At 52.9% G+C, this 23,320-nt stretch overlaps 1 protein-coding gene across 1 annotated transcript in view; it reads left to right on the plus strand.

Moving 5' to 3' along the window:
• LOC139388725 (neural proliferation differentiation and control protein 1-like) overlaps nt 1–23,320 on the plus strand; it is a 56,188-nt gene that overhangs the window by 27,960 nt on the left and 4,908 nt on the right. The window contains exons 3-6 of the mRNA XM_071135591.1: nt 21,019–21,120; nt 21,314–21,517; nt 21,725–21,791; nt 22,565–22,649. Coding sequence (XP_070991692.1) covers nt 21,019–21,120; nt 21,314–21,517; nt 21,725–21,791; nt 22,565–22,649 — 458 coding nt within the window. The remainder of the gene's footprint in view (nt 1–21,018; nt 21,121–21,313; nt 21,518–21,724; nt 21,792–22,564; nt 22,650–23,320) is intronic.

Below are 23,320 nucleotides of genomic sequence, written 5' to 3' on the forward strand. Positions count from 1 at the left end.
GTTCTCTCAATCTGCCTCCTCCCTCGCTCTCTGTCCCCCTCCTTGCTTACCGCGTTCACTCTCAATCTGCCTCCTCCCTCGCTCTCTGTCCCCCTCCTTGCTTACCGCGTTCTCTCAATCTGCCTCCTCCCTTGCTCTCTGCCCCCCTCCTTGCTTACCGCGTTCTCTCAATCTGCCTCCTCCCTCGCTCTCTGTCCCCCTCCTTGCTTACCGCGTTCACTCTCAATCTGCCTCCTCCCTCGCTCTCTGTCCCCCTCCTTGCTTACCGCGTTCTCTCAATCTGCCTCCTCCCTCGCTCTCTGTCCCCCTCCTTGCTTACCGCGTTCACTCTCAATCTGCCTCCTCCCTCGCTCTCTGCCCCCTCCTTGCTTACCGCGTTCACTCTCAATCTGCCTCCTCCCTCGCTCTCTCTGTCCCCCTCCTTGCTTACCGCGTTCACTCTCAATCTGCCTCCTCCCTCGCTCTCTCAGTCCCCCTCCTTGCTTACCGTGTTCTCTCAATCTGCCTCCTCCCTCGCTCTCAGTCCCCCTCCTTGCTTACCGCGTTCTCTCAATCTGTCTCCTCCCTCGCTCTCTCTGTCCCCCTCCTTGCTTACTGCGTTCACTCTCAATCTGCCTCCTCCCTCGCTCTCTCAGTCCCCCTCCTTGCTTACCGCGTTCTCTCAATCTGCCCCCTCCCTCGCTCTCTCAGTCTCCCTCCTTGCTTACCGCGTTCTCTCAATCTGCCTCCTCCCTCGCTCTCTCTGTCCCCATCCTTGCTTTCCGCATTCTCTCAATCTGCCCCTTCCCTCGCTCTCTGTCCCCCTCCTTGCTTATACCGCGTTCTCTCAATCTGCCTCCTCCCTCGCTCTCTCAGTCCCCCGCCTTGCTTACCGTGTTCACTCTCAATCTGCCTCCTCCTTCGCTCTCTCAGTCCCCCTCCTTGCTTACCGCGTTCACTCTCAATCTACCTCCTCCCTCGCTCTCTCAGTCCCCCTCCTTGCTTACCGCTTTCACTCTCAATCTGCCTCCTCCGTCGCTCTCTGCCCCCCTCCTTGCTTACCGCGTTCTCTCAATCTGCCTCCTCCCTCGCTCTCTGTCCCCCTCCTTGCTTACCGCGTTCACTCTCAATCTGCCACCTCCCTCGCTCTCTGTCCCCCTCCTTGCTTACCGCGTTCTCTCAATCTGCCTCCTCCCTCGCTCTCTCAGTCCCCCGCCTTGCTTACCGTGTTCACTCTCAATCTGCCTCCTCCTTCGCTCTCTCAGTCCCCCTCCTTGCTTACCGCGTTCACTCTCAATCTGCCTCCTCCCTCGCTCTCTCAGTCCCCCTCCTTGCTTACCGCGTTCACTCTCAATCGGCCTCCTCCCTCGCTCTCTGTCCACCTCCTTGCTTACCGCTTTCACTCTCAATCTGCCTCCTCCGTCGCTCTCTGCCCCCCTCCTTGCTTACCGCGTTCTCTCAATCTGCCTCCTCCCTCGCTCTCTGTCCCCCTCCTTGCTTACCGCGTTCACTCTCAATCTGCCTCCTCCCTCGCTCTCTGTCCCCCTCCTTGCTTACCGCGTTCTCTCAATCTGCCTCCTCCCTTGCTCTCTGCCCCCCTCCTTGCTTACCGCGTTCTCTCAATCTGCCTCCTCCCTCGCTCTCTGTCCCCCTCCTTGCTTACCGCGTTCACTCTCAATCTGCCTCCTCCCTCGCTCTCTGTCCCCCTCCTTGCTTACCGCGTTCTCTCAATCTGCCTCCTCCCTCGCTCTCTGTCCCCCTCCTTGCTTACCGCGTTCACTCTCAATCTGCCTCCTCCCTCGCTCTCTGCCCCCTCCTTGCTTACCGCGTTCACTCTCAATCTGCCTCCTCCCTCGCTCTCTCTGTCCCCCTCCTTGCTTACCGCGTTCACTCTCAATCTGCCTCCTCCCTCGCTCTCTCAGTCCCCCTCCTTGCTTACCGTGTTCTCTCAATCTGCCTCCTCCCTCGCTCTCAGTCCCCCTCCTTGCTTACCGCGTTCTCTCAATCTGTCTCCTCCCTCGCTCTCTCTGTCCCCCTCCTTGCTTACTGCGTTCACTCTCAATCTGCCTTCTCCCTCGCTCTCTGTCCCCCTCCTTGCTTACCGCGTTCTCTCAATCTGCCCCTTCCCTCGCTCTCTGTCCCCCTCCTTGCTTATACCGCGTTCTCTCAATCTGCCTCCTCCCTCGCTCTCTCAGTCCCCCGCCTTGCTTACCGCGTTCTCTCAATCTGCCTCCTCCTTCGCTCTCTCAGTCCCCCTCCTTGCTTACCGCGTTCTCTCAATCTGCCTCCTCCCTCGCTCTCTCAGTCCCCATCCTTGCTTTCCGCGTTCTCTCAATCTGCCCCTTCCCTCGCTCTCTGTCCCCCTCCTTGCTTATACCGCATTTTCTCAATCTGCCTCCTCCCTCGCTCTCTCAGTCCCCCGCCTTGCTTACCGTGTTCACTCTCAATCTGCCTCCTCCTTCGCTCTCTCAGTCCCCCTCCTTGCTTACCGCGTTCACTCTCAATCTGCCTCCTCCTTCGCTCTCTCAGTCCCCCTCCTTGCTTACCGCGTTCACTCTCAATCTGCCTCCTCCCTCGCTCTCTGTCCACCTCCTTGCTTACCGCTTTCACTCTCAATCTGCCTCCTCCGTCGCTCTCTGCCCCCCTCCTTGCTTACCGCGTTCTCTCAATCTGCCTCCTCCCTCGCTCTCTGTCCCCCTCCTTGCTTACCGCGTTCACTCTCAATCTGCCTCCTCCCTCGCTCTCTGTCCCCCTCCTTGCTTACCGCGTTCTCTCAATCTGCCTCCTCCCTCGCTCTCTCAGTCCCCCGCCTTGCTTACCGTGTTCACTCTCAATCTGCCTCCTCCTTCGCTCTCTCAGTCCCCCTCCTTGCTTACCGCGTTCACTCTCAATCTGCCTCCTCCCTCGCTCTCTCAGTCCCCCTCCTTGCTTACCGTGTTCTCTCAATCTGCCTCCTCCCTCGCTCTCAGTCCCCCTCCTTGCTTACCGCGTTCTCTCAATCTGCCTCCTCCCTCGCTCTCTCTGTCCCCCTCCTTGCTTACTGCGTTCACTCTCAATCTGCCTCCTCCCTCGCTCTCTCAGTCCCCCTCCTTGCTTACCGCGTTCACTCTCAATCTGCCTTCTCCCTCGCTCTCTGTCCCCCTCCTTGCTTACCGCGTTCTCTCAATCTGCCCCTTCCCTCGCTCTCTGTCCCCCTCCTTGCTTATACCGCGTTCTCTCAATCTGCCTCCTCCCTCGCTCTCTCAGTCCCCCGCCTTGCTTACCGCGTTCTCTCAATCTGCCTCCTCCCTCGCTCTCTCAGTCCCCATCCTTGCTTTCCGCGTTCTCTCAATCTGCCCCTTCCCTCGCTCTCTGTCCCCCTCCTTGCTTATACCGCATTTTCTCAATCTGCCTCCTCCCTCGCTCTCTCAGTCCCCCGCCTTGCTTACCGTGTTCACTCTCAATCTGCCTCCTCCTTCGCTCTCTCAGTCCCCCTCCTTGCTTACCGCGTTCACTCTCAATCTGCCTCCTCCTTCGCTCTCTCAGTCCCCCTCCTTGCTTACCGCGTTCTCTCAATCTGTCTCCTCCCTCGCTCTCTGTCCACCTCCTTGCTTACCGCTTTCACTCTCAATCTGCCTCCTCCGTCGCTCTCTGCCCCCCTCCTTGCTTACCGCGTTCTCTCAATCTGCCTCCTCCCTCGCTCTCTGTCCCCCTCCTTGCTTACCGCGTTCACTCTCAATCTGCCTCCTCCCTCGCTCTCTGTCCCCCTCCTTGCTTACCGCGTTCTCTCAATCTGCCTCCTCCCTCGCTCTCTCAGTCCCCCGCCTTGCTTACCGTGTTCACTCTCAATCTGCCTCCTCCTTCGCTCTCTCAGTCCCCCTCCTTGCTTACCGCGTTCACTCTCAATCTGCCTCCTCCCTCGCTCTCTCAGTCCCCCTCCTTGCTTACCGCGTTCACTCTCAATCGGCCTCCTCCCTCGCTCTCTGTCCACCTCCTTGCTTACCGCGTTCACTCTCAATCTGCCTCCTCCCTCGCTCTCTGTCCCCCTCCTTGCTTACCGCGTTCTCTCAATCTGCCTCCTCCCTTGCTCTCTGCCCCCCTCCTTGCTTACCGCGTTCTCTCAATCTGCCTCCTCCCTCGCTCTCTGTCCCCCTCCTTGCTTACCGCGTTCACTCTCAATCTGCCTCCTCCCTCGCTCTCTGTCCCCCTCCTTGCTTACCGCGTTCTCTCAATCTGCCTCCTCCCTCGCTCTCTGTCCCCCTCCTTGCTTACCGCGTTCACTCTCAATCTGCCTCCTCCCTCGCTCTCTGCCCCCTCCTTGCTTACCGCGTTCACTCTCAATCTGCCTCCTCCCTCGCTCTCTCTGTCCCCCTCCTTGCTTACCGCGTTCACTCTCAATCTGCCTCCTCCTTCGCTCTCTCAGTCCCCCTCCTTGCTTACCGCGTTCTCTCAATCTGCCCCTTCCCTCGCTCTCTGTCCCCCTCCTTGCTTACCGCGTTCTCTCAATCTGCCTCCTCCCTCGCTCTCTCTGTCCCCCTCCTTGCTTACTGCGTTCTCTCAATCTGCCTCCTCCCTCGCTCTCTCTGTCCCCCTCCTTGCTTACTGCATTCTCTCAATCTGCTCCCTCCCTCGCTCTCTCAGTCTCCCTCCTTGCTTACCGCGTTCTCTCAATCTGCCTCCTCCCTCGCTCTCTCTGTCCCCCTCCTTGCTTATCTGCGTTCTCTCAATCTGCCTCCTCCCTCGCTCTCTCAGTCCCCATCCTTGCTTTCCGCATTCTCTCAATCTGCCCCTTCCCTCGCTCTCTGTCCCCCTCCTTGCTTATACCGCGTTCTCTCAATCTGCCTCCTCCCTCGCTCTCTCAGTCCCCCGCCTTGCTTACCGTGTTCACTCTCAATCTGCCTCCTCCTTCGCTCTCTCAGTCCCCCTCCTTGCTTACCGCGTTCACTCTCAATCTGCCTCCTCCCTCGCTCTCTCAGTCCCACCCTTGCTTACCGCGCTCACTCTCAATCGGCCTCCTCCCTCGCTCTCTGTCCACCTCCTTGCTTACCGCTTTCACTCTCAATCTGCCTCCTCCGTCGCTCTCTGCCCCCCTCCTTGCTTACCGCGTTCTCTCAATCTGCCTCCTCCCTCGCTCTCTGTCCCCCTCCTTGCTTACCGCGTTCACTCTCAATCTGCCTCCTCCCTCGCTCTCTGTCCCCCTCCTTGCTTACCGCGTTCTCTCAATCTGCCTCCTCCCTCGCTCTCTCAGTCCCCCGCCTTGCTTACCGTGTTCACTCTCAATCTGCCTCCTCCTTCGCTCTCTCAGTCCCCCTCCTTGCTTACCGCGTTCACTCTCAATCTGCCTCCTCCGTCGCTCTCTGCCCCCCTCCTTGCTTACCGCGTTCTCTCAATCTGCCTCCTCCTTCGCTCTCTCAGTCCCCCTCCTTGCTTACCGCGTTCACTCTCAATCTGCCTCCTCTGTCGCTCTCTGCCCCCCTCCTTGCTTACCGCGTTCTCTCAATCTGCCTCCTCCCTCGCTCTCTGTCCCCCTCCTTGCTTACCGCGTTCACTCTCAATCTGCCTCCTCCCTCGCTCTCTGTCCCCCTCCTTGCTTACCGCGTTCTCTCAATCTGCCTCCTCCCTCGCTCTCTCTGTCCCCCTCCTTGCTTACCGCGTTCTCTCAATCTGCCCCTTCCCTCGCTCTCTGTCCCCCTCCTTGCTTATACCGCGTTCTCTCAATCTGCCTCCTCCCTCGCTCTCTCAGTCCCCCGCCTTGCTTACCGCGTTCACTCTCAATCTGCCTTCTCCCTCGCTCTCTGTCCCCCTCCTTGCTTACCGCGTTCTCTCAATCTGCCCCTTCCCTCGCTCTCTGTCCCCCTCCTTGCTTATACCGCGTTCTCTCAATCTGCCTCCTCCCTCGCTCTCTCAGTCCCCCGCCTTGCTTACCGCGTTCTCTCAATCTGCCTCCTCCTTCGCTCTCTCAGTCCCCCTCCTTGCTTACCGCGTTCTCTCAATCTGCCTCCTCCCTCGCTCTCTCTGTCCCCCTCCTTGCTTACTGCGTTCTCTCAATCTGCCTCCTCCCTCGCTCTCTCTGTCACCCTCCTTGCTTACTGCATTCTCTCAATCTGCCTCCTCCCTCGCTCTCTCTGTCTCCCTCCTTGCTTATCGCGTTCTCTCAATCTGCCTCCTCCCTCGCTCTCTCTGTCCCCCGCCTTGCTTACCGCGTTCTCTCAATCTGCCTCCTCCTTCGCTCTCTCAGTCCCCCTCCTTGCTTACCGCGTTCTCTCAATCTGCCTCCTCCCTCGCTCTCTCTGTCCCCCTCCTTGCTCACCGCGTTCTCTCAATCTGCCTCCTCCCTCGCTCTCTGTCCCCCTCCTTGCTTACCGCGTTCACTCTCAATCTGCCTCCTCCCTCGCTCTCTGTCCCCCTCCTTGCTTACCGCGTTCTCTCAATCTGCCTCCTCCCTCGCTCTCTGTCCCCCTCCTTGCTTACCGCGTTCACTCTCAATCTGCCTCCTCCCTCGCTCTCTGCCCCCTCCTTGCTTACCGCGTTCACTCTCAATCTGCCTCCTCCCTCGCTCTCTCTGTCCCCCTCCTTGCTTACCGCGTTCACTCTCAATCTGCCTCCTCCCTCGCTCTCTCAGTCCCCCTCCTTGCTTACCGTGTTCTCTCAATCTGCCTCCTCCCTCGCTTTCAGTCCCCCTCCTTGCTTACCGCGTTCTCTCAATCTGTCTCCTCCCTCGCTCTCTCTGTCCCCCTCCTTGCTTACTGCGTTCACTCTCAATCTGCCTCCTCCCTCGCTCTCTCAGTCCCCCTCCTTGCTTACCGCGTTCACTCTCAATCTGCCTTCTCCCTCGCTCTCTGTCCCCCTCCTTGCTTACCGCGTTCACTCTCAATCTGCCTCCTCCCTCGCTCTCTCAGTCCCCCTCCTTGCTTCGTGTTCTCTCAATCTGCCTCCTCCCTCGCTTTCAGTCCCCCTCCTTGCTTACCGCGTTCTTATCTGTCTCCTCCCTCGCTCTCTCTGTCCCCCTCCTTACCGCGCTTACTGCGTTCACTCTCAATCTGCCTCCTCCCTCGCTCTCTCAGTCCCCCGCCTTGCTTACCGCGTTCACTCTCAATCTGCCTCCTCCTCTCTGCTCTCTCAGTCCCCCTCCTTGCTTACCGCGTTCACTCTCAATCTGCCTCCTCCTTCGCTCTCTGTCCCCCTCCTTGCTTACCGCGTTCACTCTCAATCTGCCTTCTCCCTCGCTCTCTGTCCCCCTCCTTGCTTACCGCGTTCTCTCAATCTGCCCCTTCCCTCGCTCTCTGTCCCCCTCCTTGCTTACCGCGTTCTCTCAATCTGCCTCCTCCCTCGCTCTCTCTGTCCCCCTCCTTGCTTACTGCGTTCTCTCAATCTGCCTCCTCCCTCGCTCTCTCTGTCCCCCTCCTTGCTTACTGCATTCTCTCAATCTGCCCCCTCCCTCGCTCTCTCAGTCTCCCTCCTTGCTTACCGCGTTCAATCTCAATCTGCCTCCTCCCTCGCTCTCTGTCCCCCTCCTTGCTTACCGCGTTCTCTCAATCTGCCTCCTCCCTTGCTCTCTGCCCCCCTCCTTGCTTACCGCGTTCTCTCAATCTGCCTCCTCCCTCGCTCTCTGTCCCCCTCCTTGCTTACCGCGTTCACTCTCAATCTGCCTCCTCCCTCGCTCTCTGTCCCCCTCCTTGCTTACCGCGTTCTCTCAATCTGCCTCCTCCCTCGCTCTCTGTCCCCCTCCTTGCTTACCGCGTTCACTCTCAATCTGCCTCCTCCCTCGCTCTCTGCCCCCTCCTTGCTTACCGCGTTCACTCTCAATCTGCCTCCTCCCTCGCTCTCTCTGTCCCCCTCCTTGCTTACCGCGTTCACTCTCAATCTGCCTCCTCCCTCGCTCTCTCAGTCCCCCTCCTTGCTTACCGTGTTCTCTCAATCTGCCTCCTCCCTCGCTCTCAGTCCCCCTCCTTGCTTACCGCGTTCTCTCAATCTGTCTGCCCCCTCCTTGCTTCGCTCTCTCTGTCCCCCTCCTTGCTTACCGCGTTCTCTCTCAATCTGCCTCCTCCCTCGCTCTCTCAGTCCCCCTCCTTGCTTACCGTGTTCTCTCAATCTGCCTCCTCCCTCGCTCTCAGTCCCCCTCCTTGCTTACCGCGTTCTCTCAATCTGTCTCCTCCCTCGCTCTCTCTGTCCCCCTCCTTGCTTACCGCGTTCACTCTCAATCTGCCTTCTCCCTCGCTCTCTGTCCCCCTCCTTGCTTACCGCGTTCTCTCAATCTGCCCCTTCCCTCGCTCTCTGTCCCCCTCCTTGCTTATACCGCGTTCTCTCAATCTGCCTCCTCTCTCGCTCTCTCAGTCCCCCGCCTTGCTTACCGCGTTCTCTCAATCTGCCTCCTCCTTCGCTCTCTCAGTCCCCCTCCTTGCTTACCGCGTTCACTCTCAATCTGCCTTCTCCCTCGCTCTCTGTCCCCCTCCTTATTTACCGCGTTCTCTCAATCTGCCCCTTCCCTCGCTCTCTGTCCCCCTCCTTGCTTACCGCATTCTCTCAATCTGCCTCCTCCCTCGCTCTCTCTGTCCCCCTCCTTGCTTACTGTGTTCTCTCAATCTGCCTCCTCCCTCGCTCTCTCTGTCCCCCTCCTTGCTTACTGCATTCTCTCAATCTGCCCCCTCCCTCGCTCTCTCAGTCTCCCTCCTTGCTTACCGCGTTCTCTCAATCTGCCTCCTCTCTCGCTCTCTCTGTCCCCCTCCTTGCTTATCTGCGTTCTCTCAATCTGCCTCCTCCCTCGCTCTCTCAGTCCCCATCCTTGCTTTCCGCATTCTCTCAATCTGCCCCTTCCCTCGCTCTCTGTCCCCCTCCTTGCTTATACCGCGTTCTCTCAATCTGCCTCCTCCCTCGCTCTCTCAGTCCCCCGCCTTGCTTACCGTGTTCACTCTCAATCTGCCTCCTCCTTCGCTCTCTCAGTCCCCCTCCTTGCTTACCGCGTTCACTCTCAATCTGCCTCCTCCCTCGCTCTCTCAGTCCCCCTCCTTGCTTACCGCGTTCACTCTCAATCGGCCTCCTCCCTCGCTCTCTGTCCACCTCCTTGCTTACCGCTTTCACTCTCAATCTGCCTCCTCCGTCGCTCTCTGCCCCCCTCCTTGCTTACCGCATTCTCTCAATCTGCCTCCTCCCTCGCTCTCTGTCCCCCTCCTTGCTTACCGCGTTCACTCTCAATCTGCCTCCTCCCTCGCTCTCTCTGTCCCCCTCGCTCTCTGCTTACCGCTTTCACTCTCAATCTGCCTCCTCCGTCGCTCTCTGCCCCCCTCCTTGCTTACCGCATTCTCTCAATCTGCCTCCTCCCTCGCTCTCTGTCCCCCTCCTTGCTTACCGCGTTCACTCTCAATCTGCCTCCTCCCTCGCTCTCTCTCTCCTTGCTTACCGCGTTCACTCTCAATCTGCCTCCTCCCTCGCTCTCTCAGTCCCCCTCCTTGCTTACCGTGTTCTCTCAATCTGCCTCCTCCCTCGCTCTCTCAGTCCCCCTCCTTGCTTACCGTGTTCTCTCAATCTGCCTCCTCCCTCGCTCTCAGTCCCCCTCCTTGCTTACCGCGTTCTCTCAATCTGCCTCCTCCCTCGCTCTCTCAGTCCCCCTCCTTGCTTACCGCGTTCACTCTCAATCGGCCTCCTCCCTCGCTCTCTGTCCACCTCCTTGCTTACCGCTTTCACTCTCAATCTGCCTCCTCCGTCGCTCTCTGCCCCCCTCCTTGCTTACCGCATTCTCTCAATCTGCCTCCTCCCTCGCTCTCTCAGTCCCCCTCCTTGCTTACCGTGTTCTCTCAATCTGCCTCCTCCCTCGCTCTCAGTCCCCCTCCTTGCTTACCGCGTTCTCTCAATCTGCCTCCTCCCTCGCTCTCTCAGTCCCCCTCCTTGCTTACCGCGTTCACTCTCAATCTGCCTCCTCTCTCGCTCTCTCAGTCCCCCGCCTTGCTTACCGCGTTCTCTCAATCTGCCTCCTCCTTCGCTCTCTCAGTCCCCCTCCTTGCTTACCGCGTTCACTCTCAATCTGCCTTCTCCCTCGCTCTCTGTCCCCCTCCTTATTTACCGCGTTCTCTCAATCTGCCCCTTCCCTCGCTCTCTGTCCCCCTCCTTGCTTACTGCATTCTCTCAATCTGCCTCCTCCCTCGCTCTCTCTGTCCCCCTCCTTGCTTACTGTGTTCTCTCAATCTGCCTCCTCCCTCGCTCTCTCTGTCCCCCTCCTTGCTTACTGCATTCTCTCAATCTGCCCCCTCCCTCGCTCTCTCAGTCCCCCTCCTTGCTTACCGCGTTCTCTCAATCTGCCTCCTCCCTCGCTCTCTCTGTCCCCCTCCTTGCTTATCTGCGTTCTCTCAATCTGCCTCCTCCCTCGCTCTCTCAGTCCCCATCCTTGCTTTCCGCATTCTCTCAATCTGCCCCTTCCCTCGCTCTCTGTCCCCCTCCTTGCTTATACCGCGTTCTCTCAATCTGCCTCCTCCCTCGCTCTCTCAGTCCCCCGCCTTGCTTACCGTGTTCACTCTCAATCTGCCTCCTCCTTCGCTCTCTCAGTCCCCCTCCTTGCTTACCGCGTTCACTCTCAATCTGCCTCCTCCCTCGCTCTCTCAGTCCCCCTCCTTGCTTACCGCGTTCACTCTCAATCGGCCTCCTCCCTCGCTCTCTGTCCACCTCCTTGCTTACCGCTTTCACTCTCAATCTGCCTCCTCCGTCGCTCTCTGCCCCCCTCCTTGCTTACCGCATTCTCTCAATCTGCCTCCTCCCTCGCTCTCTGTCCCCCTCCTTGCTTACCGCGTTCACTCTCAATCTGCCTCCTCCCTCGCTCTCTCTGTCCCCCTCCTTGCTTACCGCGTTCACTCTCAATCTGCCTCCTCCCTCGCTCTCTCAGTCCCCCTCCTTGCTTACCGTGTTCTCTCAATCTGCCTCCTCCCTCGCTCTCTCAGTCCCCCTCCTTGCTTACCGTGTTCTCTCAATCTGCCTCCTCCCTCGCTCTCAGTCCCCCTCCTTGCTTACCGCGTTCTCTCAATCTGCCTCCTCCCTCGCTCTCTCAGTCCCCCTCCTTGCTTACCGCGTTCACTCTCAATCTGCCTTCTCCCTCGCTCTCTGTCCCCCTCCTTGCTTACCGCGTTCTCTCAATCTGCCCCTTCCCTCGCTCTCTGTCCCCCTCCTTGCTTATACCGCGTTCTCTCAATCTGCCTCCTCCCTCGCTCTCTCAGTCCCCCGCCTTGCTTACCGCGTTCACTCTCAATCTGCCTCCTCCCTCGCTCTCTCAGTCCCCCTCCTTGCTTACCGTGTTCTCTCAATCTGCCTCCTCCCTCGCTCTCTCAGTCCCCCTCCTTGCTTACCGTGTTCTCTCAATCTGCCTCCTCCCTCGCTCTCAGTCCCCCTCCTTGCTTACCGCGTTCTCTCAATCTGCATCCTCCCTCGCTCTCTCAGTCCCCCTCCTTGCTTTCCGCGTTCACTCTCAATCTGCCTTCTCCCTCGCTCTCTGTCCCCCTCCTTGCTTACCGCGTTCACTCTCAATCGGCCTCCTCCCTCGCTCTCTGTCCACCTCCTTGCTTACCGCTTTCACTCTCAATCTGCCTCCTCCGTCGCTCTCTGCCCCCCTCCTTGCTTACCGCGTTCTCTCAATCTGCCTCCTCCCTCGCTCTCTGTCCCCCTCCTTGCTTACCGCGTTCACTCTCAATCTGCCTCCTCCCTCGCTCTCTGTCCCCCTCCTTGCTTACCGCGTTCTCTCAATCTGCCTCCTCCCTTGCTCTCTGCCCCCCTCCTTGCTTACCGCGTTCTCTCAATCTGCCTCCTCCCTCGCTCTCTGTCCCCCTCCTTGCTTACCGCGTTCACTCTCAATCTGCCTCCTCCCTCGCTCTCTGTCCCCCTCCTTGCTTACCGCGTTCTCTCAATCTGCTTCCTCCCTCGCTCTCTGTCCCCCTCCTTGCTTACCGCGTTCACTCTCAATCTGCCTCCTCCCTCGCTCTCTGCCCCCTCCTTGCTTACCGCGTTCACTCTCAATCTGCCTCCTCCCTCGCTCTCTCAGTCCCCCTCCTTGCTTACCGTGTTCTCTCAATCTGCCTCCTCCCTCGCTCTCAGTCCCCCTCCTTGCTTACCGCGTTCTCTCAATCTGCCTCCTCCCTCGCTCTCTCAGTCCCCCTCCTTGCTTACCGCGTTCACTCTCAATCTGCCTTCTCCCTCGCTCTCTGTCCCCCTCCTTGCTTACCGCGTTCTCTCAATCTGCCCCTTCCCTCGCTCTCTGTCCCCCTCCTTGCTTATACCGCGTTCTCTCAATCTGCCTCCTCCCTCGCTCTCTCAGTCCCCCGCCTTGCTTACCGCGTTCACTCTCAATCTGCCTTCTCCCTCGCTCTCTCTGTCTCCCTCCTTGCTTACCGCGTTCTCTCAATCTGCCTCCTCCCTCGCTCTCTCTGTCCCCCTCCTTGCTTACCGTGTTCTCTCAATCTCCCTCCTCCCTCGCTCTCTCTGTCCCCCTCCTTGCTTACCGCGTTCTCTCAATCTGCCCCTTCCCTCGCTCTCTGTCCCCCTCTTTGCTTATACCGCATTCTCTCAATCTGACTCCTCCCTCGCTCTCTCAGTCCCCCGCCTTGCTTACCGCGTTCTCTCAATCTGCCTCCTCCCTCGCTCTCTCAGTCCCCCTCCTTGCTTACCGCGTTCTCTCAATCTGTCTCCTCCCTCGCTCTCTCTGTCCCCCTCCTTGCTTACTGCGTTCTCTCAATCTGCCTCCTCCCTCGCTCTCTCTGTCCCCCTCCTTGCTTACTGCATTCTCTCAATCTACCTCCTCCCTCGCTCGCTCAGTCTCCCTCCTTGCTTACCGCGTTCTCTCAATCTGCCTCCTCCCTCGCTCTCTCTGTCCCCCTCCTTGCTTACTGCGTTCTCTCAACACTGTGTTGACAACCCTCCAGGCAAGCTTCAATGCCATACAACTCTCCTTCCGTGGCCTCCAATTGCTCTTAAATACAAGTAAAACTAAATGCATGCTCTTCAACCGATCGCTACCTGTACCTACCCGCCTGTCCAACATTACTACTCTGGACGGCTCTGACTTAGAATACGTGGACAACTACAAATACTTAGGTGTCTGGTTAGATTGTAAACTCTCCTTCCAGACCCATATCAAACATCTCCAATCCAAAGTTAAATCTAGAATTGGCTTCCTATTTCGCAACAAAGCATCCTTCACTCATGCTGCCTTGTAAAACTGACCATCCTACCAATCCTCGACTTTGGCGATGTCATTTACAAAATAGCCTCCAATACCCTACTCAACAAATTGGATGCAGTCTATCACAGTGCAATCCGTTTTGTCACCAAAGCCCCATATACTACCCACCATTGCGACCTGTACGCTCTCGTTGGCTGGCCCTCGCTTCATACTCGTCGCCAAACCCACTGGCTCCATGTCATCTACAAGACCCTGTTAGGTAAAGTCCCCCCTTATCTCAGCTCGCTGGTCACCATTGCATCTCCCACCTGTAGCACACGCTCCAGCAGGTATATCTCTCTAGTCACCCCCAAAACCAATTCTTTCTTTGGCCGCCTCTCCTTCCAGTTCTCTGCTGCCAATGACTGGAACGAACTACAAAAATCTCTGAAACTGGAAACACTTATCTCCCTCACTAGCTTTAAGCACCAACTGTCAGAGCAGCTCACAGATTACTGCACCTGTACATAGCCCACCTATAATTTAGCCCAAACAACTACCTCTTTCCCTACTGTATTTAATTTATTTATTTATTTTGCTCCTTTGCACCCCATTATTTTAATTTCTACTTTGCACATTCTCCCATTGCAAATCTACCATTCCAGTGTTTTACTTGATATATTGTATTTACTTTGCCACCATGGCCTTTTTTGCCTTTACCTCCCTTATCTCACCTCATTTGCTCACATCGTATATAGACTTGTTTCTACTGTATTATTGACTGTATGTTTGTTTTACTCCATGTGTAACTGTGTCGTTGTATGTGTCGAACTGCTTAACTTTATCTTGGCCAGGTCGCAATTGTAAATGAGAACTTGTTCTCAACTTGCCTACCTGGTTAAATAAAGGTGAAATAAAATTTAAAAAATAAAATAAAAATCTGCCTCCTCCCTCGCTCTCTGTCCCCATCCTTGCTTTCCGCGTTCTCTCAATCTGCCTCCTCCCTCGCTCTCTCTGTCCCCCTCCTTGCTTACCGCGTTCTCTCAATCTGCCTCCTCCCTCGCTCTCTCAGTCCCCCTCCTTGCTTACCGCGTTCACTCTCAATCTGCCTTCTCCCTCGCTCTCTCAGTCCCCCTCCTTGCTTACCGCGTTCTCTCAATCTGCCTCCTCCCTCGCTCTCTCTGTCCCCCTCCTTGCTTACTGCGTTCTCTCAATCTGCATCCTCCCTCGCTCTCTGTCTCCCTCCTTGCTTACCGCATTCTCTCAATCTGCCTCCTCCCTCGCTCTCTCAGTCCCCCTCCTTGCTTACCGTGTTCTCTCAATCTGCCTCCTCCCTCGCTCTCTCAGTCCCCCTCCTTGCTTACCGCGTTCTCTCAATCTGCCTCCTCCCTCGCTCTCTCTGTCCCCCTCCTTGCTTACCGCGTTCTCTCAATCTGCCTCCTCCCTCGCTCTCTCTGTCCCCCTCCTTGCTTACTGCGTTCTCTCAATCTGCCTCCTCCCTCGCTCTCTGTCTCCCTCCTTGCTTACCGCGTTCTCTCAATCTGCCTCCTCCCTCGCTCTCTGTCCCCCTCCTTGCTTACCGTGTTCACTCTCAATCTGCCTCCTCCCTCGCTCTCTCTGTCCCCCTCCTTGCTTACCGCGTTCACTCTCAATCTTCGTCTCATTCGATGTCCCTCTTTCCTTTACTCTTTTGCCCTTCCCATCATCCTTCTCCCTTCTTCTCCCTATCGATCTCTCTCTCCCTCCTTCTCCCTTCTTCTCCCTATCGATCTCTCTCTCCCTCCTTCTCCCTATCGATCTCTCTCTCCCTCCTTCTCCCTATCTCCCTCCTTCTCCCTATCGATCTCTCTCTCCCTCCTTCTCCCTATCGATCTCTCTCTCCCTCCTTCTCCCTATCGATCTCTCTCTCCCTCGATCTCTCTCTTCTGCATCGATCTGTCCTTATTTCTCCCTCTCTCTGTGTGCTATAGTCTAATCCTGTGTTACTCTAATCCCCCCCCCCCCTGCTGTCCACACCCAGCTAACAATAAACATTCCCACAACTTTAGATAATGTCATTAACGTTTTCGTGGGAATGTTCCTGTGATGTGCAAGGAATGCTTCCAAGAGACCATTCCCTTAATGTCAAATAGAACTTACACAGAACATGGCTGGCATGTTCTCAGAACATAAGATATTCATGTTCTAGACACATTTTATGTGAACGTAGCAGGAACATTTATGTGTGTCAGTTGCCTGATGTTCCCCCATTTTGTTGTACATCACTGTTTCCGAGCCAATCAAGGCCCTGATTGGTGAACCACTTATCCATTCATAGCTCTTTGTCTGTTGGCAAGGTTAAGGATACTCACTCACACAGTGCATTTAACTTACGAATTTGACACACTTTGATATAGGTGATTACATTGTGCATGTTGATTTATACAGCAGTTATTATTCATGTTCCTCACCTGGGATTTGAACTCACAACCTCTTGGTTCACGGCACTCTGATCTTCCTGCCACACCACCATGTCTGTGTCAGATTTAGATGAATCGGACAATTCTCCTCGCTGATTTGATTGACTTATTTCAGCAATTTAAGAGCTTTCTGTCTAGTTGTCTAATGTTGGTGGGGCATGTTAACCTGTTTTAAATGATACTCCTGAATCACTGTGATCAATACCAAAACATGTAGTGAGTGTACTTTTATTAACAGAGGTGCGAATGACTTCAAAGTGCATTCACCCTATTACACCTATCAAGTTGTTTCAGATCTATACAAGTGCCTAGGGACGAGGGGTTTGGGTTTATTCTGGACAGGGCCTAACTATACTGGTCCAATAAGCTCATCTAGAGATGTTCCTTATTGGGAAAGTGGTTAGGGCGTACATCCTTGGTGCTGGTGGCCTGGGTTCTAGACTCGATAGGGGAGTCCCCCTACTCTCACATTCTTAACAATATACAGTACCAGTCAAATGTTTGGACACACCTACTCATTCCAGGGCTTTTGAATAGTGAAGACATAAAAACCATGTAATAATACACATGGAATCGTGTTAAACAAATGTATATACATTTTATATTTGAGATTCTTCAAGGTAGCCACCCTTTTGCCTTGATGACAGCTTTGTCCACTCTTGGTATTAGAGGAACATTGTGGGTAACATTACAAAAACGTTCTTTCTCCCTCATATGTTTAGCTGGGCAGACACATGACCACCGCCTTTAATCACCCAGTGTACTGCATGTCTGTCTCTCTCTTTCTCTGTGTCTGTCTGTCTGTCTCTGTCTGTCTGTCTGTCTGTTGGTCGGCAGGTTAGCCGTCTGTCGGTCGGTCTGTCGGTCTGTCTGTCGGTCGGTCGGCAGGTTAGCCATCGGTCTGTCTGTCGGTCGGTCGGTCGGCAGGTTAGCCGTCGGTCTGTCTGTCTGTCGGTCGGTCGGCAGGTTGGCCATCGGGTTGTGCTGTGGTATGGTGTGTTGTGAGTGCTACAGACCACCGAGCTAGGTTAAGCCTCTTACATGAGCCTGAGAGGGTGAGGGTCGGCTAGGACAGACTGGCCCAGTAGGTGTAGGCAACCTACCTCAGTCACAGCGCCCATGTACAGGATCCGGTGTACTTCAATGGAGATTTACTCCAAATCCGAGAGATCAGAAATCAGTTGAATCGCCATTCAAAGCCTTTGCTTTTATGCTCCTTCTACGTGCTAAACATATTTGTGCTTATTTTTTTAGCATATTCTTGTCTTCCATAGGCCATATCTATTGAGGCTGGCTTTTGTGGTTCTTCCAGTACAGCCATGCGTGTTGTACACCGAGAGAGAAACCCACCCAGACACAGTGGGACCAGATAGGGGCTTATGTGGGACCTAGAGGAATAGAAACGGATACATTATTCAATGTGGCAGCCCAGATGTCTTAGACTATGCATGAGAGAGCAGCAGGGTGAGAACAGGAAGCAGAGGCACTCCACAGCAGCATGTAATACAGACACATTTACACAAACGCATACTTCAAGCATACTTCATCTTTGTTTTCTTTTTCACAAGCACACTGATACACAGATATGTGAGTGTAGGTGCCATGCTTTGTATGTTGGTCAAGTTGTCATGGGTAGGCACAATATGCATACCATCAGAAAAGGAAGAGTAGGACTGTTTTTCAGTGGGCACCATGATGGCCTGAGGAGTAGAGGTGAGAGGGTAGGTAAATTCCAGGAGCTAGGTGAGTATAGTGAGTGGAACAGTAGTCTATGCGTGTAGGACAAGCCTGTGTTTGACATCAAGGCGTACACTCCCATAAGTAAACACTCCCTGCCTTGGAGCCTGGGCTTTGTCTGGTAACAACGCTGTGAAACAGTCAGGGGAACTAGATATGTATACACACAGTATGTACTGATAGCAGAGCTGTACCCAGGGACTGTGTGTGTGTGTGCGTGACTATGTTTATTGACTGTGTCACTTCTTGTCCATGTAGGTGATTCTACCTTGGTCATCAACAGCATGTAAAACTGTGGTCAGACTGACCCCTCCATAGTCAGACCTAAGTCTGTGTTCTTAAAAATAAATACAAGATATTCACAGTTTGGTGTTTGGGTTAGAGGGTGAATAATTCACTTGAAAAGTAGTTTTATGCTGTGTTTTACACATATGTCAATGGTGCTGCGTAGCTACTGCAAGTGTGAACATGGAGAGAGAGATGTGTTGTTGAGGATGGAAGAGTAGGGATGATGACTAAGTACCTCCGACCGGAATACACACCTGGGCCGGCAAGCTTTGCCGTATGTGGTCAAGAGGAAGCCATGTGGTGTAGAGCATGTTCTTGCCCGTATGTGGTCAAGAGGAAGCCATGTGGTGTAGAGCATGTTCTTGCCCGTCTAGTGCAAGATATTGGAGGGACTTTTGAAAAGACTCACCGGTGCATTGTTCACTTTGCCACAAGAGGGCAGCAGTAGACCCTCAGAATGACCCCTCCCCCCGAGAAATATAAGTCAGTGAGATCAACTGTAATATTGGAAGTCATGCAGTAATGTAGTCATGCAGTAATGTAGTCATGCAGTAATGTAGTCATGCAGTAATGTAGTCATGCAGTAATGTAGTCATGCAGTAATGTAGTCATGCAGTAATGTAAGAGCGTCTGCTAAATGACTAAAATGTAGATACTTTCATTCAGTGTTCCTTTAGACCTTTCCTTTCACTAACAAGAGCAGGGCAGCGCCCACTGGAAATACAAATGTCAGTATGTGTCTTCATGTTGTATTGGGAAATGATCGGTAACTGATTGTGTTGTCCTGGTGTAGCCAGCGTGAGGAATGGGAGATTACAAATGTGCTGTAAATGTCTTGTAAGTGGAGTAAGAGAACCTCACAGATGGGTCACTGTTTACTTGTTTATTGTTTGTTTGCAGTAACTTACCACCCCACTGGACACCTATTGGGGGGTTATGGGTAATTATCATGATATTGGGGGGTTGTGGGTAATTATCAAGCTGTTGCCAAAAGCTGCTCTCCGACACAAGGAGAGGTGTATGCTTAGTCAGTATGCGAGGATCTACTGGCACACACGTCCATTTCCTCGTTCCTGGTGTCTCTATGTACTAGACACTCTCACTCAGACAAAAAACATACAAATACACGCTCCATTTTCTGTGGTTCCAAATCAAATCAAATTTGATTTGTCACATACACACGGTTAGCAGAGGTTAATGCGAGTGTAGCGAAATGCTTGTGCTTCTAGTTCCCGACAATGCAGCACTAACCAACGATTAATCTAACCTAAACAATTTCACAACAACTACCTTATACACACAAGTGTAAAGGGATAAAGAATATGCACATAAAAATATATGAGTGATGGTACAGAACGGCATAGGCAAGATGCAGTAGGTGGTATAGAGTACAGTATATACATATGAGATGAGTAATGCAGGGTATGAAAACATTATATGAAGTGGCATTGTTTAAAGTGGCTAGTGACACATTTATTACATCAATGTGTCACTAGCCACTTTAAACAATGCCACTTCATATAATGTTTTCATACCCTGCATTACTCATCTCATATGTATATACTGTACTCTATACCACCTACTGCATCTTGCCAACTTGATGTAATACACACAGATTCTTATTATGTACCCTCTCACTCCTGTACTCATACCATTCACAATATCTCAGGAAAGTTCTCATTTTCTTTCTTATTTTGTCCTTTTTCCTCAGACTTTGCAGTTGGCTAACGAAGTAGGGTAGAAATAGTGCTCTTGCTGGCAAGTACACTGGCACACTTGGAGCACTCCACCACCTGCAGAGTACAGATGGCGTGACCCACCCCCACTGACACCTGCTGTGGAGCACACTAAATGTCCAGGGATAGAAGGGGGGGGGGGTCAAAAAAGTAACAAAGCACAGAGTGAAAGTGCTGCCACGTCATATCACGCACATTACCACCGCCAGATGGCCGCCCTTCTGGAGAGGACAACACCGCCTTCATCATTAATGAGACAGAGCTTTCGCTAATACAAACCCGGTCAGACTGTACATTAAGCATGTTCACCACGGTGGCTCGGGCGGTGATATGGCTCATGCTGTTTCACTACAGCATTCCAATATTGAATCTCAATCATATTTAGCTCATCATGTAAACAGTGTGGAATTCCCTGGTCTTTTGGAGTAACTTACTGCGTTTCGACTGTTACACTAGTTTATACACTCTTAAGTTATACGAGGGAAATTGTATTTTCCATAGCTAGGGCCGACGGTGAGGACTTGTGAAGAGCAGAATCAACAACCTCTGCATAATCAAAACAGTTGCTTTCTGAGAAGGTGTTAAAGTTCACAGTTAGCCATTGTTATGTAAAAAAAAGAAGCTGAAAAGTACCAGTGGCCGGGCTTTGGCCCCAAGTGAGAGCAGGTCTGCCGGAGCCATGGCCCAGTCAGCCACGGGTGCCGGGCCGGCGTAGATGGAAACAGAAAAGTCTAAGCACTGGGGTAAATCCTGAATGGAAATGCTCCACAATGGAGTGGGTGAGATTAGCCATTTCTCATCACCATTAGCACTCAGCTGAGTGAGATTTAGGGCTGTGTGTGTGTGTGTGTGTGTGTGTGTGTGTGTGTGTGTGTGTGTGTGTGTGTGTGTGTGTGTGTGTGTGTGTGTGTGTGTGTGTGTGTGTGTGTGTGTGTGTGTGTGTGTGTGTGTGTGTGTGTGTGTGTGTGTGTGTGTGAGTGTGAGAGAGGGAGCAGGGCCGAGTCAGGGGGGGGGGGCGGGGTGATCGCACAAGCCCCCTGCCGGGCTCCATCCCCTGGCCACACACACACTACGTACCCTGGTAACCAGGGAGAACTGTGGCCCAGTTCTGGAATGTGGCCTACTGTCTGGCCAACAGAGCTGTTGGAACAACACCCTGGCTTTGTCTCCTTTTCACTGCATCCCAAACAAACACACACTGGCACACTCTCTGTCCATCATACACACACACACACACACACACACACAAACAAACGAACACTCTCACTCTCCCTTGGTCTGCTTCATACACCTGCAGTCACACAACACCACACAGGCTTATTTCTTCAGACACACAGGATGCCCTGTTTCATCTAAATATTGCTCTTTCACACACCACACTGTTCTCATTTATATGGTTACCAACTCCCAAATGTAGAAGTACAATGTATATGTATTCTAGAGGTTAGTGTGTTGGGCCAGTAACCGAAAGGTCGCTGCTTGGAATACCTGAGCCAGCAAGGTGAAAAATCTGTAGATGTGCCCTTAAGCAAGGCACTTAACCCTAATTTGCTCCAGGGGTGCCATACTACTATGGCTACCCCTGTAAAACAACACATTTCACTGCACCTATCTGGTGCATGTGACAATAAAACCTCTTCATATCCTGAACCAAGGTAATATGTTCACACAGACTCACAGTTCTATCTTCCCCTGTCTTTCTCCTCAGGTAAAGTCACATCCTTCTCTGATCTAGATGAAGAGATTGACTTCCTTCACTCTGTCATTGCCAAACAGGAAGTGTCTGAGGTCAAACAATCAAAACAATCAGGTGATACATTCTGTATGCATTTCTATGCATTTTTTTTATTTCAGAGGTTTCAGTCACTTTTCTATAGATGCGTGTCGCTACATCCAAAACATTATCTACACCACAACAATATTAATGTCTCTTTCACTCTCTCTCGCGCTTAATCCTTTAATCTCTCTCTCTCTCTTAATCTTTCAATCTCTCTCTCTCCCAGACACCCACTCCAAGGCAGCTAGGACTCAGACAGAGGCTCCCAGAATGAGAGGGCAGGTCCAACCCTCGGCGGGGCAGCCCAACACCACCCAGCCCTCCACCCAGGCCCTCCAGCCTGCCACCGGGGCTCTGGGCAGAGTTGGAGCGGGAGGACCTGATGGCCTCATAGCCGTCCCATACACCTCCAAGGACAGTCTCCTCGTCAGTAAGTGGCTTCATGAGTTGAAAGTAGAGACACGTTTATGATGTAGGAGCAGCACGGAGCACCCAGGCCAGCCCTACTAAACTGCCTTAGTATGATGCAAATATACAGAACTATTTATAAACGATTGAAAGTGATTAAATTTCAAACACCATTTCTCATCCTTTGTGTTCACTCTATCCTCTTCTCTGTTTGTGTCCACCTCTGCAGTTATGATCTCTGTGTGTGTCGTCTTTGGCGCCGCGGGCCTGATCTTGGCTTCAGTTTTCTGGGTCAGGTAAGACATCAGACAATAACATTCTAGTTACAGACGCACGCCAATATATATGATAACGGTGTTACTCCATTTTGACAACTAAGATGTGCTAGACGCCATTGTTTTACTGGCAAGTGTTGTTGTTGGAGCATGTTAGATTTCCCTTTCAGAACATTTTATGAAGGGCTCCGGAGTGGCGCTGCGGTCTAAGGCACTGCATCGCAGGCGTCACTACAGATCCTGGTTCGATCCTGGGCTGTGTCACAACCAGCCATGATTGGGAGTCCTATAAGACGGTGCACAATTGGCCCAGCATCGTCCGGGTTAGGGGAGGGTTTGGCCGGGCTAGGCCTTCATTGTAAAATAAGAATTTGTTCTTTAACTGACTTTCCTAGTTAAATAAAGGTTCAAATAAATTGAAGCACTCCACTGTTAGGTTGCATGCCGAGCGGATCCCACAGCCCTATGGTGTACTCAATCTGACCAGGATCCATAAAGCTTTGCTCAAAAGTATTGTTCTATATGGGGGATATGGTGCCATTGGGAGGTAAGAAGAATGAATTGAAGCACAGCACTGTTCGTTTGCATCCCAAATGGCAACCTATTCCCTATAGTGCACTACATTTGACCAGGACCCAGAAGGCCCTGGTCAAAATAAGTGCATTATATAGGGAATAGGTTGCCATTGGGACAAATCCTTAGTCCATAATGCAGTTGCTTTGGGATATTTTGCATACTGTTCTTTCTCCAGTCTCTCCATTTCTAATGTCCCAGAATAATGTTGCCCCCTACAGGCTGCAGAAGGAATCCCATCTGGCCCAGAAGGTAGATTACCCTGCATTTGGAAGCCATGGGAATGGAACAGCCTACAGGCCTTCAGTAAGTACATTGTCCTTATGGGGAACCACACATCCAAAATACTAATATAGTTACCATGGCTTGCATGAGATTTGTGCCACAAATGCTAAAAAGTTATTATTTGGAAACAGTGCTAGGGAAACTAAACCAAAGCATGGATTTTTCTCATATTTGTCCATAGACTACTCACAGGGTAAGGGTCCAGATGGACTTAGATAGTAGTGAGCGCATACATTGTCGTACTTTTCTGTTTGTACTGGTCCCCCTCGAGAATTGAACCCAGAGACTTGGCATTGCATGCTCTACCAACTGAACCACATGGGCCACATCCTGTGTTAGTCACAATGACAGAAGAAGAAAGAAATCTCACTAAAATAGCCTCGTCTCTTACACACACATACAGTATATATATATATATATATATATATATATATATATATACATATATACACTGTGCATTCAGAACGTTTTCAGACCCCTTCCCTTTTTCCACATTTTCCACAACCACAACTTTTTAGACATTTTTGCAAATGTATTAAACATTTAAAACAGATACCTTATTGACCCTTTGCTATGAGACTCGAAATTCAGCTCAGATGCATCCTGTTTCCATTGATCATCCTTGATGTTTCTACAACTTGATTGGAGTCCACCTGTGGTAAATTCAATTGATTGGACATGATTTGGAAAGG

The sequence above is a fragment of the Oncorhynchus clarkii genome, chromosome 29 (genome assembly GCF_045791955.1).
Source record: "Oncorhynchus clarkii lewisi isolate Uvic-CL-2024 chromosome 29, UVic_Ocla_1.0, whole genome shotgun sequence".
NCBI lineage: Eukaryota > Metazoa > Chordata > Actinopteri > Salmoniformes > Salmonidae > Oncorhynchus > Oncorhynchus clarkii.